The sequence below is a fragment of the Buteo buteo genome, chromosome 18, assembly GCF_964188355.1.
Source record: "Buteo buteo chromosome 18, bButBut1.hap1.1, whole genome shotgun sequence".
NCBI classification, from domain to species: Eukaryota; Metazoa; Chordata; class Aves; order Accipitriformes; family Accipitridae; genus Buteo; species Buteo buteo.
In genome coordinates, this window is record NC_134188.1 from 20,553,339 (window position 1) to 20,574,269 (window position 20,931).

At 39.3% G+C, this 20,931-nt stretch overlaps 1 protein-coding gene across 2 annotated transcripts in view; it reads right to left on the reverse strand.

The window, feature by feature from the left end:
• Positions 1–13,815, reverse strand: part of LOC142041372 (N-acetylated-alpha-linked acidic dipeptidase 2-like) — a 38,934-nt gene extending 25,119 nt beyond the window's left edge. The window contains exons 1-9 of one of the 2 annotated variants that reach the window (XM_075050116.1): positions 12,873–13,815; positions 10,369–10,480; positions 7,206–7,392; positions 5,996–6,097; positions 5,082–5,207; positions 4,216–4,402; positions 3,010–3,103; positions 2,631–2,729; positions 336–421 (exon numbers count right to left, since the gene is read on the reverse strand). In XM_075050116.1, coding sequence (XP_074906217.1) covers positions 336–421; positions 2,631–2,729; positions 3,010–3,103; positions 4,216–4,402; positions 5,082–5,207; positions 5,996–6,097; positions 7,206–7,392; positions 10,369–10,400 — 913 coding nt within the window. In that variant the 5' untranslated portion in view covers positions 10,401–10,480; positions 12,873–13,815. Of the gene's footprint in view, positions 1–335; positions 422–2,630; positions 2,730–3,009; positions 3,104–4,215; positions 4,403–5,081; positions 5,208–5,995; positions 6,098–7,205; positions 7,393–10,368; positions 10,481–12,025 lie in introns of both variants that reach the window. The other variant, XM_075050115.1, reaches the window with a different exon arrangement.
• Positions 13,816–20,931: the final 7,116 nt, after the last annotated feature.

Consider the following 20,931-nt stretch of genomic DNA (forward strand, 5'->3'; position numbering starts at 1 on the left):
GGTCCCAAACCATCACTAGTTTTCTGTACTTTGCATTGTGTTAATTTTTGCGAAGGCAAAATGTATGAATGACGTAAGGGGGAACCTACTGTAAAATGACAGGCGTTATAAAAAAATTCTCTGACATCTATCATTCTAGCATTCCCATTCAAATATATTCTTGGGAATGCCAATGAAAAACAGTGTGATGGGAGGGACAGGACAACTATTAAGGGTTTCTCAGATTCCATATTATCTGGCTACCTAAAAAACTTGAAGTTTCTTGCAACCTGAGAACAATTTCACCAAACACAAAATAAAGAAGGAATTAAAATCATCAAGCACCTGATGCTCACCTGGTTCCACAGCTCCTCTGAGGATGCCAATGACATTGTAAATTCGTGTTATTTTATTGTTTGTATGCACATGCATTCTGACTTTTCTGAAATGAAAAGCAGCATGGAGTAATGATTTCTGACTGAGAAGGCAATAAAAAGTCAATGTTAATAACTTGTAAGCCAGAAAGTTTGTGCTTCTGTTCTGTTTTGTGTGTTCAGCACTGGTGTAACCTGTCATGTTGTATCAGTGTCCCATTTTTTATTTCAGGTTAACCTGCTGACAGAAAGATGCCTTGGAAACAATCCTATGAAGTGGGCCAATCTATAAACTTTCAAACACTGACAGAATTTATTGAATTGTTATTTATGGGAATCAATCGGATAATTGTGTATTAGAGGAGTAAAATGAGAAGCATATACAGTAATTAAAAATACATTTACATTTTGACCAAAATGATAATTGTGGATATACTTATTTTTATAAAGAACACACTTCAGGTTTCTAGCACAATTCCATGTAATAAGATAGAACTTGGAGAGAAGGTCATTAGAAATATTCATCCAGGAATAAACTGAAATCTCTGTTTAGGACAGCAGATCTAAGTGATCAAGATTTGTCAAACCTCCATTCCCCCCTCCCACCCCCCAGTAAAATACGCTGTGAAATTTTATAAAAAGGAAGGAAATTCAAGTATTAGGAGAGCTAAAAATAATGTAGTATTCAGCCCCTCTTAACCTGTAGAATAAACAAAGCATCAAACAATGCTTTTTTTGTGTCTGGCAAAACCCCAAGAGTTTCACATTTGAAGTTATCTTTTCAGCAGCAAATCTGCATAGCTGTCAAAATCAAAACCTACTTCAGGACAGCTACTGGATCTTTGCCCAGAAAATTACTGATACCAGCGCCTTCAGCTTGCATATACTTGCACACTTTCCATGCACAAGTGACTTTCTACCTAGACTCAGAAGGTTCATTTTGATATGGAGCTACTCTGAGAAAGAAGTATATGTAGGATTAGCCATATTTACAAAAACTGTTAGCCTATCAAGTAGGAAGATGTTATAAAGTGCATTCAAAAATATGTCCCATGTATATGTTTTGTGGATGAATCATATTGTTTCTTTTCTCACTGTTGCTCTTCAAGACATTCCAAACAGCACCTTAATTATGTCAAATATGCTTTCTTATTTATTTATTCTTACTTTATTCATTTTCAGCTAGTGTTAAAGCAGAGCAGGAAAGAATAATGATCAATGAAGTCTTTATAAAATTATATATTCAGACATACTCTTGTTTTGCCAGAGGTGGAGCAGTGATAGTGATACATGATTTTTACACACTGTTCATTGTGATACACTACCAGTCCTCACAGAATAATCTCTCACATAAACTGAAAGTATTTTTACATGAAAAAGTGAGAGAAAAGTGATCTTCAGCTTTATCTATTACAGCTTACCAGTTATAAACAAGGAAGAATGCTATGACAGTCCCTGACAGCCAGTCAAATCCCTGATCACCAAATGCAGTTGTTATGTGACTTGGTCTGCTGGAGAGTGACTCTGTGAGTGCTGAAGACCTGGACAGTTGTATTTCTCTGTTAGAGCTGAAAAAATTTAAACCGCAAACATACTATTGCTAATCCAACTGGTCAAAGGCCAGTTCCTCCCAGACAAATTAGTAAGATGTATGTGCTTAGGGCTCTTCCATCCTGTTATTCTTCAGGGCTTTCAACCATGGGGTCTACCAGCTTTGGGGAACAGTTGGTGGACTCCCAAATCATTGCCACACTTTACAGCTCTAAATTCACAGAAACCCTGGGAGGCTTCCAGTGGACAAGGGACACACACGTAGAAGAAAACTACTGAATTGTCAGTCCTTCCCTGTTGGACTGGTACAAGCTAGCTGTCCTATTGTCCCCTTGGTCATCAGAAACAGAAAAGAAAGACCAAACTTGAAGTGAGGAGGAAGTTTAGGGCTAATTCAATGGTATTAAAAAATGTCTACTGACTATAGCCATTTTGAAAAGGACCAGTGAAACAATGTCTGAACCTCAAAGTAAGGATTAAAGTTGGAATGACAGAGCTGGACCTATACCCTCTGAATCTATCCACTGACACTGGGGACACCGAGCAAAACCATAGTTTTGATAATTTATTTTCAAATTCTAATAATTATCACCAAGTGTTGCCTATTAAGAAGGAAGTAAATTTCTCCAGAATATCTCTAGATGTACTGTTTCACAGTCTTTTTCTTGCTGAGATTTTTTTTTTTTTTTGGCAATATTTTATAAATAGGCAAGTGTTAAAACAGACCTTGTAGAAGAGTTGTCTGCAAATCCTGGCCCTATGTTGTAAGACACATTAAGACTTCCTTTCCAGCTGCTGTCTGGAGCTGCAGGTCCTCCCATTGCACTGTTCAGTGAAAACCAAGAAAAATGTAGTTGACCAGTAGGCTAAAACCTTAAATTCCCTTAATGATTACTGCACCTAAACCAAGGTGGGTTTACAAAATTCTTAAAAAAATTATGCCAGAAACAGATTGCTTTGAATTTTCCACATTTTCTGAAGCACACACTACTACAAAAGTGTAATAAATACAAGTAATAGCATAGATTTTACCAACATAGTATAAAAAGTTTTGCTGCGCATTTGTGATACTGACTTCTGGTGAGGAGGACTGATGTATACTCACCGTAATAATACTTCTGCATCATGATATCCAATGGGATGAACTGGGATTTTGGGAATCCCTACACCTTCATTAACTTTATACCTGAAAGTGTACTCTGAGAAACCAGAACAAAATGTTAAGTTTATAGTGTTCTTAGCAACTTTCACCAAACTGGAAATACTTTTGAATAGTGCAGCCACACAGTAGCCATGAGCATGCATGAATTTTTTAATTCTTACATCATTTCTTAGATACTGCTTCTAGGAACCCAAAATGTAATGACAGAACCACAAACCCAACAGTGCATCCGCACAACTGTGTAAGAGAAATCCCCACATGTGATGCAAGGTTAAATTTGCTGTCCATCCATATTATTAGATCTCCTCACAGGTGACTGTGGGAATACCAAGCTGGTGTGTGAGGTGAAGATGGCCCCTGTGCAGCCTGTGGGCAAGCTGCAGAAGACATCCACAGATGCATTTACCTATGCTGAAGACAGTCAATGTCTCTCTGAATCTGGTGGGCCAGACACACATAATCTATCCTATTTTTTCAGTAGGTTGTTGTCTTATGCCCCCCAAAATGGTCACACAAGCCAGAAGCACCCCTGTATTCCCATCCCATCAGCAGACAGCACTGGTAGGCATCTTAGTTCAGACTGAGTTCAGGATGCCTACAAGGACAAGACAAGCTCATGGTGCCAAGTTTTGAAAGACTCCAGGCTACTGTTATTTTTACTACAGAAATTTTACTCCCTGTAAAGAGGATTTTAAACTGTTTTTGTGCTTGGAATTTAGGATCAGCCAGGAAACATACCTCCAAGCAAAGCTATTACTCCTCTTTGATGGTAGACTATAATCTGGTTTAAACTGGTCCTCTTGAGAAACACAGATATTTAAAAATGACTATAAATTCTCAGCCATTTTCTGCTGCTTCACAGTCTGTAAACTCACCCGTCCTGCTTTTCTAAGAGTTACAAGGCTGAGATCATACAAAAAGATTTTCCTAAAAACTTACTTTCCCTGCCTAACTCAAAAGCAACCAGTTGAAATGACATACAGGTAGATCTTAGTCTGCAATAGGAAAATTAACTACTGCTAAAAATAATTTTAAGCAGCTTTTTTCTTTGCATCTGTACTGAAAATGGATGAATTTCTAGTGCCACAATAACTTTCAGCACCAGTTTATAAAGTACTTGATGGCCCAGGGTACAGATCTTTCACTCACCTTTTGCAGGATAACCTGGTGTTAGAGGGTCCCCAGCTCCATTCAGGTTTAACACATTCCCACGCTGGGCTCCTCCACCTGGAAGGTTCCAGCCATCTGGATAAGCATCTACTCCTGGGGCACAGTAGTCAGCAGGGTCTGAATAAAGTATGATCCCTCGGGCTCCTGCTAATATGGCATTTTTAACCTGTGAAATTATTTGCTTTTAGGAAATGCTTTGTTGGGTTTTGTTATTGTTTTGTTTTTTAATGCAGTAATAAATCTGAATGTTGCAATTTACTTCCATGGGGAAGTAGCTTTAGAAGTTTTATATATGGAAGAGTGAAAATGACCACAGACTCAGCAGAACAAACCACAGTGAAACACAGCATGTTCGTTATTTGTGTCACACCTTTAGTCATACCTCAAGGCTATGAAATAAAGCACAGGACATAAAACTGAAGCACAAAACCTGACCACTATCCCCACTGTCCCACTATCAGCAGTTTTGTCAGAGTTGTTGTCTAAAGTCAGAAGAGTTAGTTATTCAATCTCTGTGCTCCTTGTCAAATACTTACTTCTTCAAAGTACTGCAGTTCTATGGATGAAAGGTACTAAAACCCTTGGGTCTACAAACTACTCAGTTCCCTAAACTAATCTCTTGCAAGAACTGTCTAAGGAGTTTGCCATCATCTCAGTCTCAGGAGATTAATACATTCTTCTGTTTTTATTGTTTCAAAAAGTTATTCTTAGAATGCAGTCACAATGCATACACTGCAGACTTCCTTACACTCTTATGTTCCAATTTACAGCCCTCGTTATCTCCCACCGGCTCTATCATGAGCAGTGTCTGACCCACAGAGGAAAAAAGAAAACACAACCCTTACTTTGTTTCCTCTGAAGATTTTCCCATATCTGGCAATGACAATCTTTCCTGTACAGTTAATTCCCATTTCACGCTCCAGCTTAAAAAAATCTTCAGTACGGCCATAATTCACATATACCAGATCTGCCTGCACAGAAAAAGAAAAGCAGTTTCATGGCAACTGGTCATTCAACAAACACAATATCTGATTTCAGAAATAAACAGTTTTATTCACTGTGTATGATACAGTTATTTTTTTGCATTTCTATAAGTGAGATCCAGTGCCCATAAAAATTATAGCAAAAGATATACATAATATTCTATAGGAAGCCTTGGCTCAAACTGCTGACCTTTCTATATTATCCTGCACTTAACAGCAGCCCTATAAACTGGGTTCGGAACTTAAATCAATGTACTTTGCTAAACTGACAAAATTCTGTGGCCATGATATGCAAACACTCGCTATTATATGATTTCATTTATGCAATGCAGTGATGTCCCTGACTTGTTCCCCCATGATGAATTATCAGATTGAAGGACTTTTGTAGCCTTTGAAGACATTCACTTAATCCAAAATGTCTTCCAATTTGATTTATATGTTGCTATTTCTACTTAAGACTTAAGCAAATCCTCTCTGTATGGTTGAGTAATGTGGAGTAATCTGAGATGTATCCAACATTTTCCATAAAGATAAAAGCTTTTCACTTATTATGTGATTCAGAGTTCTAGCAATTTGAGAAAGCTTTTTTTTGTAATAGGAGACTTCTAACCTTCACACAATATGTGGCCTACCTGTCCTTAAGTGTTCTCTTATACTAATGGTTAATTAAAACTACTACAACAAATATTTAGAGAAGTTGGAGCAATCTATCCTAGCAAGTGTTTCACAAAATATGACTTCAGCGAATAATACTCTTACATAATCTTTTTTCTTACCTCTGGCACTCCTTGTGCTGAAAAAGCATTATATGGTGGTAGTATATCAGTAACATTTTCATACCCCTGTGGAGGTGGTTCAAACAATGATGTATTGAAAATCTATCAATAAACAAGAGAAGTCTTTGGTCAGACACTCTACCTCCAGGCACAAGTTTGTACACTAAGATTGGTTATTGCAAATGATATGCTAGATTACATAAATTGTTAGCAAAAAATACAATTCTAACCAGCACGCATAAGTTTAAACAAAAAAACAGCTAGGGATACATAGCTGAATTTTTGTAACAGAATGCAGATATGAATATAGAGAGGTAGATCATTTGTCAGAAGATGCCCATCAGTCACTGCCTGAACCTAAGCAAAGAAGTAGCTGAAAATTGCCAAGAGGTGGCAGCAATAAAAAGACACGTAGTTCATCCATGCCAACACAGGTATTTTTTGTGATTACTTCCACCTGTATTATTACTCTTCTCTTCACCTCTTTGCTAGTTATGCTCCAGTTAAATGTGCTGCCTTTTATCACTATCTATTGTAACACTCATGTTGCCTCAAGATTTATGTCCACTTTTTGTCACCTTGTGAGATTATAGCTGAGAGATTGTTATGGGGTTTCTGGAAGAATTTCTTCATTCTTTCACCTCTAAGCTCATGTCAGCCCCGAGCACATATTCCTTAGTTTCTGCCAGGGCTTTTCACCCCTACCTATGTGCTATGATGCTTCTCTAGCAGTCCCATCTCCTCTAGTTGCTCAGGCTCCTTGTCAGATTCTACATCTACTTCTTTATTCCCCTGTGTGTACAAAATGGAGAAGGTGACTATAGACCGAATGTTCATTATTATTTAGGAGACACCATAGGAAGCCAGTAGGATCAGGTTCAGATCAAATAAAACAAGGTAGTACTTCATACAGTGGACAGTATCTGTGTGGCATTCCTTACCTCGGCATGTTGTGGAAGCAAAAATTGTACAGATGTTCAAGCAGAGATTGGATAGGTACTTGGAAGAGAGATCTAACAAGGGTCACTAACTGGATAAATACTTGGAAAAGAGGTCTAATAAGGATTCTTAAAGAAACTAATTGCACCATGCTGGATTTTTTATCATATTATAAAGCACACGCTGGGATGACTGGGTGGGAGAACAGAGGAAGACACTGTCTCTTTAAAGAAGTCTTAAACAAATATAGTTTAATCATTAAAAAGATCACCTCATTCCCTTGATCATCAATTATTGAGATGTAGTTTGGCTGCGTTTCATTTGGGTATGAAAGAAGCACATCATAATGAACGAGTTCTACTGAATCCAGTCCAAATTCCTTCCACTGGCCTTGAATTTGTTTGGCAAGAAGAAGATTCTGTTCAGTTCCTGCGAGGTGAGGCAACTTGGTAAATGAGCTAGAATAAAACAGAAAATTGCTAGTAAGCAGCAAATGCAGAGAGGCACAATAGTGAACAAGGATCAGTGTGTATAAAGCTTATCGTCAAGCCACATGCATGGAAAGTAAGGTCTTATGGTTAAAGTCTGAGCTGTATAACATGTTTGTTTATCAGAGTCTGCAACAGGATAAGCACAAAATGTAGTCAGAGCAGAGGATCTTCCCTGAGGCCTTAAGATAAGTCAGCTGAACCTTTCTCTTTGCATAACAGAAATAGCCACATCTACACATAAGCAATGAAAATGAGTGTCAAAGACATTCAGCAAAAGGGTATAAACAGTATGCAAGGAGCAGAAATAGGTACAGAAAAGCTACGCATTCAGAAAGAAGCCCTCCAAATAATTCTGGTATCTGATGATGGGTTTGTACATTGTTGGCATATCGTACTAATAAGTTTAACTTGAAAATCATTACGTCAAATTACCTGCACAGATTTGTTCTTTTTTTTCTTAATCAAAAGCTTGACTAATCAAAGCCTTCTTAACATTTACATCCAGATCAGATATAACACATAATGGTGATAAATAGTCAGAAACAATACCCAGCCCTTCTGGGCTACCCTACGCAAATCTGTCTACAATTTGTTTGGTCCACTGAACAAATGAGTTATGGTGAACGCTGATCAGTCAGCCGGGTACTAAGCACCGCCTTCGAGTTCCCAACAGGCTACTTGTTAATGGCTGCCCCATTATGTCAGATACCATTAATTACCATTAATTAGTGGTACCAAATACCATGATTAGTACCACTTCAACAAGTCAGTCCAGACTATTTTCAACCCATGTAACAGCTTGTTGTTCAGTATCTGCTTCCTCAGCTTCCAAATGAGAATGTTGCAGGAGACGACGTCCAAAGCCTTGTTAAAGTCAAGGATGTTACAGCCACCGTAATGTCTCCGCTCATCCACGCAGCCAGTCACTTCCTCACAGAAGGCCATCATGCTGATCATATAAACAACTAGTAAAGAAACGCTGACTGTTCCTAACTATCTTTGTGTCCTTCATGCGTTTGGAAACAGATTCGAGAAGGATGTTTGGTCACCCTTCCAGGGACTGAAGTGAAGCTGACCAGCCCACAGTCCCCCCATGTTGACCTCGCCTTACTTAAAGATGGGCACATCAGCCCTTTTCAGCCACCAGGGATGTCTTTCAATCACTAGAACTTCTCATAGACAGCAGCCTTGCAATCATAACACCCAGGTCTTTCCTGTGAATCCCACCCGGCCCCCTAGATTTGAATCCATCTCGATTCGCTAAGTAAACCACAACCTTCTGTTCTCTGCTGTTGTCTTTCCTTCTCTTTAAACTGTGCAGGTATGCACTGAGGTCTGGAAGCAACCTTTGCCAAAGCATTCTGCCTGTCTCTTCTTGCACTTTAATTCTCTAGAGTATTTTAAGTACCTGTTAATTCCTTAAGTACTCTAGTTTAAATACTACAAATACCCTAAGGAAAAATATACTGAACAACACATGATGCCTTTTTTCAATTTTTCACTTCCAGTTTCATCCTTTCCAGAGGAAATGCTAAGGTCAAAGTGTCTGCATTTTCTGAGACTCATAGTTTGTTTTCCCCACTTCATAAAAGCAGATTTAGTAGTCTGAAAAACTAAGAATATGGATCAAAATTCTCAAGTTTACATTTTTTATGCTTTTAAAAAACTTTCTGGATAGTGTATTAATATAATTTTTCCGCAGTTCCTGCTTTTTATTTGAATTTAGGAAAAAAACCCAAAACAGTGTGAAGCATTTGGCCTATCATCAAAGCAAGCAGATAAACCAGATACCATTAATACCCTATGGCCAAGAAACTTTAGCATAATTACAGAGCTATTTTATACTGTGTTGCCTAGATTCTCACTCAAACATAATCTTCAGGAACTCTCCAATCTATTGAGAGCAACAAATACAAAATAAGATAAGGCCTAGAGACTTAAAAAGCTAATTGATGTTAGAAATGAAACCTTTTGGGTTTAGAATAAATGTAGAGAAATCAAATTTGTCAGTAATCCTTTGATGTTTGTGATGCAGCTGCTGACTTACATGCTAAATACCAACATGTTACTAAGCAGAGATATTTGTTTACTTTTTCTGTGAATATATTTGTTCCTCTGTTGAAGATATAAATACATATAATAATGGGGGTTTTTTTCATTTCCAGTGGAATACACAGCAAAACAAGAGAGTATTTCTATATCCCTAGCATTTTAGATGTTTTGAAAAAACCACATGGATGCATTAGGATGCAAAAAAGAATATTTAATAACAATTACATCATGCAAGACTTAACCAACCATACACATACACTGCACATGGATAGGGCTTTTCATCTTCTGAAACAGAAGACAGGGTATAATGGGATCTGGCCACACTAAAGGAATTATCAATTGTAAGTATACATGCAAACTTTGCAGCATTTTTAATGCTACATTTAATATATTAATTTTCTACTTAGACTAGCTGCTCAAACTCAAAGTTTAAGGAGACACTGGACAGATTATCAATCGAATGTAATTAATAGCAGTCAGTGTATCCCAAATAAAGTAAAATCATCTCAGTCTGAGACAAAGCAAAGTTATCCAGTGTTAGAACTTCAGCCACTTGTGAGGAAAAACCAGACACTTACACTGCATTAAATCAAGACTATGGAAAATCATAATAAAAAAGCATGATAAGCACTGGCAGTAATGCAGCTTGAGGGAAGTACACTTCAACAGTACAACCATTCCAAAAAGGTAACTTCAAAAATGGGGACGGGGGGAATGGAAGGGTTGTGAGTCTCTCCCTTATCCTTCCCCCAGACATACTGTACAAACCAAATACTTCAAAAGCATCTTAACAGCTCTGCTTTCAGAGGCTGTTCCTTGGAGCTGATATTACCACTTTCTGTCTTTTTTAAGTGATAAAATTATTCAAAACCCAAGATGCACAGGGCTTACCGAAGGAATTGCTTGATGTTTTCTGCTTTCATCTCAGCCACAAGTTTCTGTCGCACATTTTGATAGACATCTGAAGAGTTGGGTTTTTTTCCAGTCGGTTTCGTAAACCATCCTGAAATACATTTGAGAAGCTTCCTGCTTAGCGAGAACCCCAGTCCTCACCTATCTGAGCCCACATGCAACCTGAAGTACTAAAGTCTCATTAAAACCACAAGAATGAACAGGGCTTAGAGCACCCTCTGTCAGTGTTTGCTGGCTCAAACATAGAAATCAAGCAGAAAAATAAAATAGACTTAATTGACTGAATTGCCAAAAAAGTGACAGAATTCAAACAACACACCCTAAATATCTGCTAAATACAGTCCCCTTTTAAGGCAGATTCATCTCTCATTAATGTTAAACTAAAGTTTAAATGCTCAATTAACTGTCTCCAAAGTGAGGACTGAAGTCCTGATACTCATGATGAAATTCCCATATTTAATTTATACATATATTTAAAAATATGTGTGTAAGCATAGTTAAAGTGAAGGTCTAGGACTCAACAGCCACCCTGCCAGCATTATAGTACTTACAAATTTGGGGAAGGGTGGGGTTAGTCTATTTAATAATTAAAGGAATAAAGTTAACTGTGACCCAAGTCAGTTTTAAAAAGTTAAAGATTTTTCAGTAGCCATAAATCTGAAAGGAGAGACTATATCAACTATATGAATTTGTCTTAAAAAACCCCACAAACAACAAATCCTTTTATTATTATTATAGCTAGAAAACCCCAAACTGGGAAAATAGTCATAATAAAGCCAAGTATATGTGCTGTCACATGCACAATCTATATGACCTGTTAGACTTAAATGCAATTGTAGTAACAGTCTGAGCATAACAGTGATACTGGATTAGACCAAAGGTCCATCATGCCCAGCATCCTGTTTTGGAGCATGGCAGAAAAATGTTGTTCAGGGAAATGTATAAGAATAGCACAAGCATCAGAAATTTGCAGCTCAGGAATCTTCTAAATCAAACTAATGTTTTTTATATTTAGTAACCCTCATGGATTTTTCTGTCATGCTTCAGCCTTAGGTGTGTGCTACAACACAAGTTGAAAAAGGACATAAGCAGACGTGCAATTTCAGACTTAAAATCAAATGCTGCTAGTGACTGCAGAAAAGAATCTAATGTTCTAGTACAGTTCATCGTACATGATGAAAAATTCAGCAACTCCACTCTTGGCTGTCAGTCAAAACTCCTCCTCTACACTCTGCCCTTAATTTCTAAAATAGCAACTGAATAGGAGCATTTAAACAGATCTTCAGTAAAAATCAGGAAATACAAATAAAAAAATAATCCTGGAGGTTTTGCAGTCACAGAAGTCTCAAATTCTTCTCTTAATCTCTCCTCTTTGACTGTCTGACTGCCTGTTATGGGAAGCTATCCGTTCACCAGGGCTCATCCCGGGCTGAAGCACGCAGCCGTTACAGTCCTCGCTCCCTGAAGACCAAAATTGCTAAACAACCTCTTAGAAAAACAACGGGACAAGTATTTCATAGCGTCCCTAAAAAGCAGTAAAAGCTCCCTGATGGGGAGTTAATCACAACAGGGGTTGCACGTAAGGATCTGCAGAGGGCAAGGGCTGTGGGCTGAGCCCCTGTGTCTCCGTACTCACCTGCAAGAAAGCCCAGCAAGAAACAGGCCAGCAGCCCGGGGCAGCTCAGCCACGTGCGGAGGGTGGCCTTGCTCCTGGCCATGGGGACATGGAGGCTGGCAGCTTTGCAGGAGGCGAGGAGGGCAGGCAAGCAGCCGCCTTCCTCCTCCTCCCTCTCCTCCTCCTCCTCTTCCCGCCCTCAGCCCCAGGGCTGCCCCTGGCTTCTGTGTTTTTCAGCTCTCTTTCTGCCTAACCAGCCTCAATCCCTGGATGACGATGACATGATTTGCTGAGTACAATAAAGCACTCCTCCATTTCTTAGTCTGACCCCACAAGACAGCTTGTGTGTAGCTGTGTGTGTAGCTGTGTAACAAGTATGCACCTAGACTGTGCACCAAGCAATGCATAAGTACTGTCTTCAAAGCTAATTTCTATTAATTATCAGGACTTTCTGGTTTAGGCTTAATCACAATCAGTATTTGTTCTGGTGGAAGTGTCCAAGAGATAAAATGGAGGAACAGAAAACTTGTTTTCTCTTTACCAAGGAAGCACTGAATTGCTCCCCTTTGTAATCTGTGGTTACATTAATCCTTGGCAAGTGATGAATGCTTAGAGCTGCTCAGAATGCAATTTAGATTAGCCAATGGGGACACTTCCAGACGTCATCCAATTTGCAACTGCGAAAAGTTGCAAAATTATTTCCTATATTCTCTAGCTTTTTACATTTTGGATTACAAGGTTCTTAGGATCAAGTTTTCCTAGTCTAATTCAGCCAAATCCATCTGTGTCTCATGGGAAAGGACACAACTTCAGCCCAGGGAATAATCAAGATATTATCATAGAATCATCATATTTTGTACAAACTTACCCTGGCCTTGCACATCACTCCATGCCGGTGAGCTCCTGCACAGCTACACAGAAGCCAAGACCGAAGTTTCTGGAACTGAGGACTTGCCCATCAGAGACCAGTTATCTGGCTGAAGATGGGAAAGTTTTTCTGGGAGCCTGGACATGCTCTGAGTTCTTACCACTTGCTCCAAAAGAGTCCAAAGTAGGTACATTTTGTGAAAGAAATGGAAGTACTCCAAGTATCAAAACTTCCTTAAATACACTAGGTTGCACTGAAAACATTCAGAAACAGCTGAAAAGACTAGTTAATGTCCTAATCACTTCATTAAGGCTTTTCAGAGATTAGAGAAGAACTACATCACTCGGGTATTCTGCACCAGTCACAGCCACTGTCTTAGGCATACGGCTGGATGTGCTTGTTCAAATGATAAGCACGTCCAGTTTTGTGATCTTTTTTTCTGTCATTTCCCAACTGCTCATAAGCCATCACAGATTCTGAACAGCAAGGACTTTTCACACCAACATCTCACTTGACATATACAAACCAGATGGAATTCCACCTACAGGACTTATAAAGAATGAGCATATTGATGTATTATTAGCATTTATATAACACCACAGGTGTAGGACTGGCACATAATAGACAGTAAAGTGACAAGGGCTTTTGGAGATTACTATCTAAATTAGATCTCACATGATGATAACATCAGTGGAGGAAGAAGGTAAGAATAGCAACAGTGTTAAAGTATGAAATGTATTTATTTCTATGCCTAGGTCTTTTTAAAGCGATAAGGGCATCAGCAATGCCGAGGTTGAACAATAGCAGGAACCGAGTGGCTTCTACCACTTAAAATACAGTCCTAGTAGTTATTAAGTTGTGGCATGTTCTTACATTCCATGGATTGGCCACTAGTGGAGTAGATTATGTTCCATTTAAATGCAAGTATAACATACAGTATAAATCTATGCCTTGAATCACACACCCTCGACAACAGGACAGGGGCAGGAAATAAAATGAAAAAGCTCATGGGTTGAGATCAAGACAGGGAGGTCACTTGCCAGTTACCATCACAGGCAAAACAGACTTGACCTAGGGAAAAATAATTTAATTTATTGCAAATTAAAATAGACTTGGATAGTGAGAAACAAAGACAAAAATTTTAAAAAAATCTTCTCCCACACTGCACCCAATTTTTCCAGCTTAACTTCTCCACTCCCAACTCCTCTATGCCATAGAGCTGCCATATAAGACACAGGAGGCCTCCTGGGAAGAGGCCAGATACCATAGGATATCTAAAGTGTGCTAAGCCCCAGTCTGCACTGCTCCATGGCCTCACAGGCAGCTGGAAGTTCCCCACAGCCATGGACAAGGGGAACTCCACGACACCCGCCTTCTCCTGCTGAAACTGACCTCGCAATAAAGTTTCTGATTTATGAACCCATTGGCTGGTTCTTCTGGTTTGTGTATGTTTTTTTTGGAAATCTTTTGGGCCCTTCTTTATGATCCTTATTTCGTTACTATATTTTTTTATATATATGTGTATAATATATAGTGTGCAATATATACACATACATAAATACACATGTATTTAAACACATAAAGTGTATCTATGTATAAACAAATATAAATTTATACACATTTGTACACTCATATGTATATATACAAAAATGTCTCTATATTCATCTGCATATTGTTCCATATGAGCACTTCTCAATCTAAAGGAAGCAGGGAGCCAGTCAGAGGGTGCTCTGGGATCATGTGGTTATAACGGTTTCAAAACATACTTACTGATCATGATGGTTTCAAAACATACCGACTGGTCCATCATAAAGCAGTATGGAAACCTGCAGGGCGCAAGCCAAGAGTCACGTCCTTAAGTCAATCCTATGAGGAAAGACGTCGAGGGCATTCTGGGTTATATGGGCTCCACACAGACCTCACTACAAGGTCATTTGCTGACAAGTGCGCAATTAGGATGTTTTGTGCTTAATCTCTGGTAATTTTCATCTGAGGCCATCAAAGGAAAATTTTTCACTATCTTACCTGTTCTGTCTCAGACAACGTCCATTATTCATGGAATCCCTTATAGATTCACATACAGATGCATATGGCTGCTATACCACTGGGAAAGAAAGTGACAGTCTTCATAAACCAGTCCTGCAAACTTATCCAGTCCTATTTAAATCCACACTCTTTATTAGGCATAGAAAAGTAATGAACTTCACATACGTATTGCTTGAACAGATTATGAAATGACTGTGCAATCAACTGTTTTCAAGGAAGTTGGTCTCTTTGTCACAAATTGTTGTGGTCCTACTCCAGTGTTGAATAAAGCCACATTCTGAAACCTTCTATTTTCATAAATTTGAATATTTTGGTTCTTTGCAGACCCAAATTCTTGCAACATTTCTTCTTCTCTCCCAGCTGAATAAGGGACTATTTACTCCTTCTTTCATGGACCTGTTGAAGCAGGTCCAGAGGAGGGCCACAAAAATGATCAGAGGGATGGAACACCTCTCCTATGAAGAAAGGCTGAGAGAGTTGGGGTTGTTCAGCCTGGAGAAGAAAAGGTTCCAGGGAGACCTTATTGTGGCCCTCCAGTACTGAGAGGGGGCTTATAAGAAAGATGGGGACAGACTTTTTAGCAGGGCCTGTTGCAATAGGGCAAGGGGTAATGGTTTTAAACTAAAAGAAGGTAGATTCAGACTAGATATAAGGAAGAAATTTTTTACGATGAGGGTGGTGAAACACTGGCACAGGTTGCCCAGAGAGGTGGTCGATGCCCCATCCCTGGAAACATTCAAGGTCAGGCTGGACGAGGCTCTGAGCAACCTGATCTAGTTGAAGATGTCCCTGCTCATTGCAGGGGGGTTGGACTAGATGATCTTTGGAGGTCCCTTCCAACCCAAACTATTCTATGAATTAGCTTGGTATGCCGTGGAGGCCAGTGTAAGCAGTGACATTACTACACAAGAATTTTTCTTGTCCCTTTTGCATCATATCTATTTTATACATAGATATTTGAAATTGCTTGCTGATACATTGCAAAAGTACTCCTGAGCTATCTCATCTACACAGTTTGTTGGAAGATGAGAAATACAGCATATAAATACCATTCACCCAGGCGAAACAGAAGTTTTGGCTTGATAACTGCCAGATGCCAGATGCTGCTGGCTTCCCTTTTGGAAGGAGGAACAGGGTGCAGCAATCCACACGCTTCTTAAAGAATGTAGGGAGAGACCAGAGAGCAGCTAGAACTAAGTCCTCCAAAAGAAGGGCAAGGGAATAAAGCAACCTCCTACTATACCAGCCTCCATTTTCCTCAGTGCCTAGGCTGGAAGAAGGCGTTCTTTTTAGCATTGTTTTGCTGCTCCTTTCTTGTCCCCCTCTTTCTGTTTCGGTACCTCCTTTACTTCTCCCCTTCTCTGGTACTACCAGTTCCAAGATATGCAGTATAAGGAATGCAGTATCTATCCTGCATGTTCACTGTTCTCTGAGTCTTGGGACATGACCTAAATAACCCAATATACACATTACTAAATCACAAAGACAAAGTTGTAGTATCATGTCTAACAAATGCTCCTCAGTATAACTGAAGCCAGAGAAAAATGAGCCTGCCATGGTGAGATCTGAAGTACTGCATGCCTGAAATGCAAAGTCACATCTGTGAGGAGGTGGAAAAATCTGCTCCGAATCAAACCTCACCTCACTCTTAGCTGTTGCTGAGCATCTCGCTTAGCAGCCAAGGAGAGAGCTCAGAGCTGTTAAGACAGATCAGTATCCCCTAAGACTCGTCTCTCTTTGAGTCACTTCCTGATCAAATCAAAACCATATCTATCAGCCACCCTACTCTTTTACATGGGGGTTTTCCTGCTAGAACTAAGGTATTATCAGTGCGAGATACTGCTAAGACTGCTTCTCTGATAATAGTTGGGTATCTTATTCAATATTGAAAATACCAACCTTAGCCTAAGTTTAATCAAAGTTAAGACTTGAGATAAAGCTGGTCCTAACTAGTCACAAAAATTACGCAAGACAAGCAATGTGAAAAGATTACTAGGAAAAGAGATTTCTTTCCTCAGACCAGGTGACAATACTGGAAAAAGGTCCAAAACACAGACAAACTCCTGAACACACAGTAGTTCTCCAAATTCGTATCACTTTTAAAACTGGCAAGAAAACTATCAGTTACTGCATAGGACTCATACTGAGCTGAGGATTGGTGAGAATTGCACATTGAGAGTGTAAACAAGAGTGAGGTTCAGCTGAAGCTAGCAGGACTTGCAGATAGCTACATGTATTCTACTTAGTTAAAAAAAAATAAAATACCCCTGGTAAACTAGAAAAGCTCCAAAAATAGCAAAGATACACATGCCAAATGCAAAACTAGCATGCATTTGTTTGTTGAATGCATAATTATGCTACGCAGCCCAATAGGCAAATCCAGCAACAGTACATAAAAATACATAATACATAGAACAAATATCAGGGCTTGTAAATTGTAGGTTGTAGCTGCTCAGCAACTGGGCCCCAAGGGTTAATATCTGCAGCAAGAAAGATATGCTACTGTTGCACTGCTTGACCTATTGTTTGACTAAAGGTTGAACTTGTGGCTTGAGAGATCAAAGGGCCCTGGTTTGTGGGAAAGGCAGCTCTTGCAGGAATAATGGCAACAGGGGAATGCTCAATCGCAATTTCAAATCAGTAGTTTACTTCTGACTCTGCCAGTTGCACAGTCCCCCAGAACTATCTCACGGCCTCTGCAGTCTATCTGACTACCAGAGTAAAAGGGTAGCAGATTTCGATGCGTTGAGTTGGAGTCTGTTTATCTTGAACTTCAGGGGTCCGTTATCAGATTCCAGTTAAAATAAAGTTTACATTGCTGGCAGCTGACAAGTTCAGCTTGCAAACTTTGACCCTTTCTTCTACAAGAGGAATGTACCAAGTGAGGCAGAGAGAGTGAAGGACTGTGCATTGAACATAAACCAAATTGCATCTTCCAGCATGTACAAGAAATTTCTCAAGGAGACAGAGCCAACCTCTTCAGTGGTGCGCGACAGGAGGATGAGAAACAACAGTCATAAACTGAAACAACAAGAGGATCTGTCTGGAAATAAGGAAAAGCTTTTCAATCATGAGGGCAGTGAACCACTGGAATGTGTTGCACAGAGAGGTTATGTGGTCTCTATCCTTGGAGACTTTCAAGACTGGACTTGATAAAACTCTGTACAACCTGGTCTGACCTTGCAGCTCACCATGCTTTGAGCAGGAGTTTGGACTAGAGACCTCCTGAGTTCACTTTCAACCCTATGATTGTGTGATATTCTTCCATTCATTGCAATCCCCTGCCTTGGGGAGCTGCTGTCCGTCAAGTGAAAGAATACAATTTACTCTGACTCCAGCTGTCAGAGTTTGCTGCTCTGCTCCACCACAGTATTGTTTGTAGTCCAGCAGCACATTTCAAACTGCTCATACAAGCAGAGATAAGCACAGACAGGTCCCACCTCAAAGATCTTGACTACTGGTGATTGCACTGGTAGTCTCAGCTAAACCAACACTTGAACTAAGATCTGTGTTAACAGCATCTTCATTTAGAAATTGTGCTGCCAGGTCAACAGCTTTTCCAGCCAAAGTAACATTGACATTGCTGGTTCCATGAAAGCAATGATTCATTTTAATACAAGTACAGTTTCTACCTTTCCCACACATGGGTATGCTTTTATTTCATTTGATTTAGACTCTTAGTGCATAGGATGGTCATTACATGGAGTTCTTTAGAAAATTTTGACAGCATCTAATTTGTGATCATATGATAGGAAGTACTTTCTTCAAAAAATACTGTTCCTTTTTCATTTCACCTGCAGATTCTTTTAATGTAATTGCTCAAATTGGAAAGGATGCTCTCAACAATGCCACAATGCCAGCTAGGTTCCTCCATTTGCTTACTAAATATTTCTAAAGCTCTTGTTTTGTAATTAAGTCATCTGCTGCTGTATATAAATCAATGACTTGGTGAGTTTGTCTGCAGTAACTGTAAAAGCCAAATGAGTGTTTCCAAGGAGCTGTCTGGAATTAGGACCTTAGTTCTTCCAAGTATTAATTACAGCATATTTAGAAAATAAAAGAACTGAAAGTTGATTATAGTAAAAAACTCTGCTAACAGCCATCTCTAGCTGAAAACATCTGTAACTACATGAAAAACTGGCTCATGTTAGATGATCAATAAGCTGTAAATTCATCATACTTAGTTTTGGGGGTTGTTCCTGAATTTTATTTTTTTACTTAATTCAACAGTATTTGTTGGCCAATTACTATGGAATAACGTCAAAGCTTGAAAGCCAAAACAGCTAATCTAGTCAACAGCACTTGGCAGTGTTAAGAGTGAATTTCAACTTACTGTGTAAGTCTAGAAAAAAAAAAAGACTTTTTATGTTGTTTGATGTTCTACTTTGCTGAAGGAGAATTAGCACACAAACCTTATCTTGACTTCTTGTATAGTAAAGGATTTCACACTCAGGGCTTCAGTTAGCTAACAGCTATGCTGCTGAGATACCCTGGAAGTTCTAACAAAAAATACAGAAGCTTAAAAAGTAGTTATTCCTGTATCTGGCTTCTCATTGTCTGCCTTTCCTTAGTAGGCTGCTTCATAGCATACACCTCCTTGCTCAGGTGGCTGGTTCAGACGTTTTTTTGAGTTTTAAGAATCAATGGACTGGAAATGTTTCTCAGTGCAGCTACATTTGCAAGAACATATTAATAGACAGTGCTTTTAACGCATATTACTTATCTATTTAACCATTGTTCCCCACTTGTCTGGTAGGAACTAGATGTCTTCATTTGCTGGCACATGCCAACTGGCCTCATTTTGTTCATAAATGTGAAATGTGACCCTTGCTTCTTTGTATCATCCTAGTAAATGAGTCATGTTAAAGGACATTTCTCAGTGCATACACAACTATTCTTTCATTTTTTGCTTTTGTAATCCTAGTGACACATATAGGAAACGGACAGTTGCACATGCATCCATGCATATATTTTGACATATGGCTTGGACAGCTGGCTACAAATCATGTAGTTTCAGTAATTAGCTACATAGGCTTTGCCCTTTGCTGTCCAGTAATGACACCAGCAATTTCTGCCTGGCATAGTCTTTGAGGAACTGAAGGCTGCAGTGGCTATATTTAGACTCCATAGAAGACTGACAATAAGACCTCATTTAGGGAGAAGAATGTTCTTATCAGAATTTCCACATAAGTTCTTGAAGACTAAAAAGCATCCTTATTTTAAATTTAAAAACTGTTCAAGAACTTCAGAAAGGGCCATAATGTGTCTTAACACTAGATGCTGCCACATCTAACTCAGGGCTTGCCAAACTAGACACCTGTGCTTCCTTCCTCACAGAAATGAAGGAGTCCAAGATATACACTTACAAGCGCAAACAGCTTACCGTGGAATACCTATCATGCTTATGACCTGCCACCTGTCTTCCCCTCTCTCAGCAAGTCCCAGGTAAAGAAGCAAATGTGTCTTAGCAGCTCTTGAAGAAGCTGTTGAACAAGCACAAATTGCAGCCTGGAATATTGAGGAAAAACAGAACGAGTGCTAGTTTGTTGTAACAAATTTGTACATTGTGGTGGCTTTCTGCAGTGGGGCCAGGAACATGCAAGTTGATGCTGGGTAAGCTAAGGATAAGAATCACAGTGGCTGTCTCCAGAGAAGTCAGCACCAAGTATTAGGCTTCTCAGAATGGAGATCAGAAAAGCTTCATGCTAAGTGAGTGGGGAAACACCCCCACCAATAGCCTGCAGCATAGGGTCTTCGACCTCAAATCTCTGATAAGAGACTAGGTTAGGGCCTGGGGAAAGAGCTGGACTGAGTCCATCTAAAGATATTCTTCTCTTACAAAATTAAGCAAAGCTCCATTTGCTTTAAAAAATCAGCTGTTACAGGTTGTGGTTTGCACTGAACAAAGATGGGTCACAAAGCAGACCCAAACCTGGGAGATGGCACTGGACAGTTTGAATCCCACCTTACCAAAACATGATATAAACCATGGTGTTACAAGCAGCCTTATGGG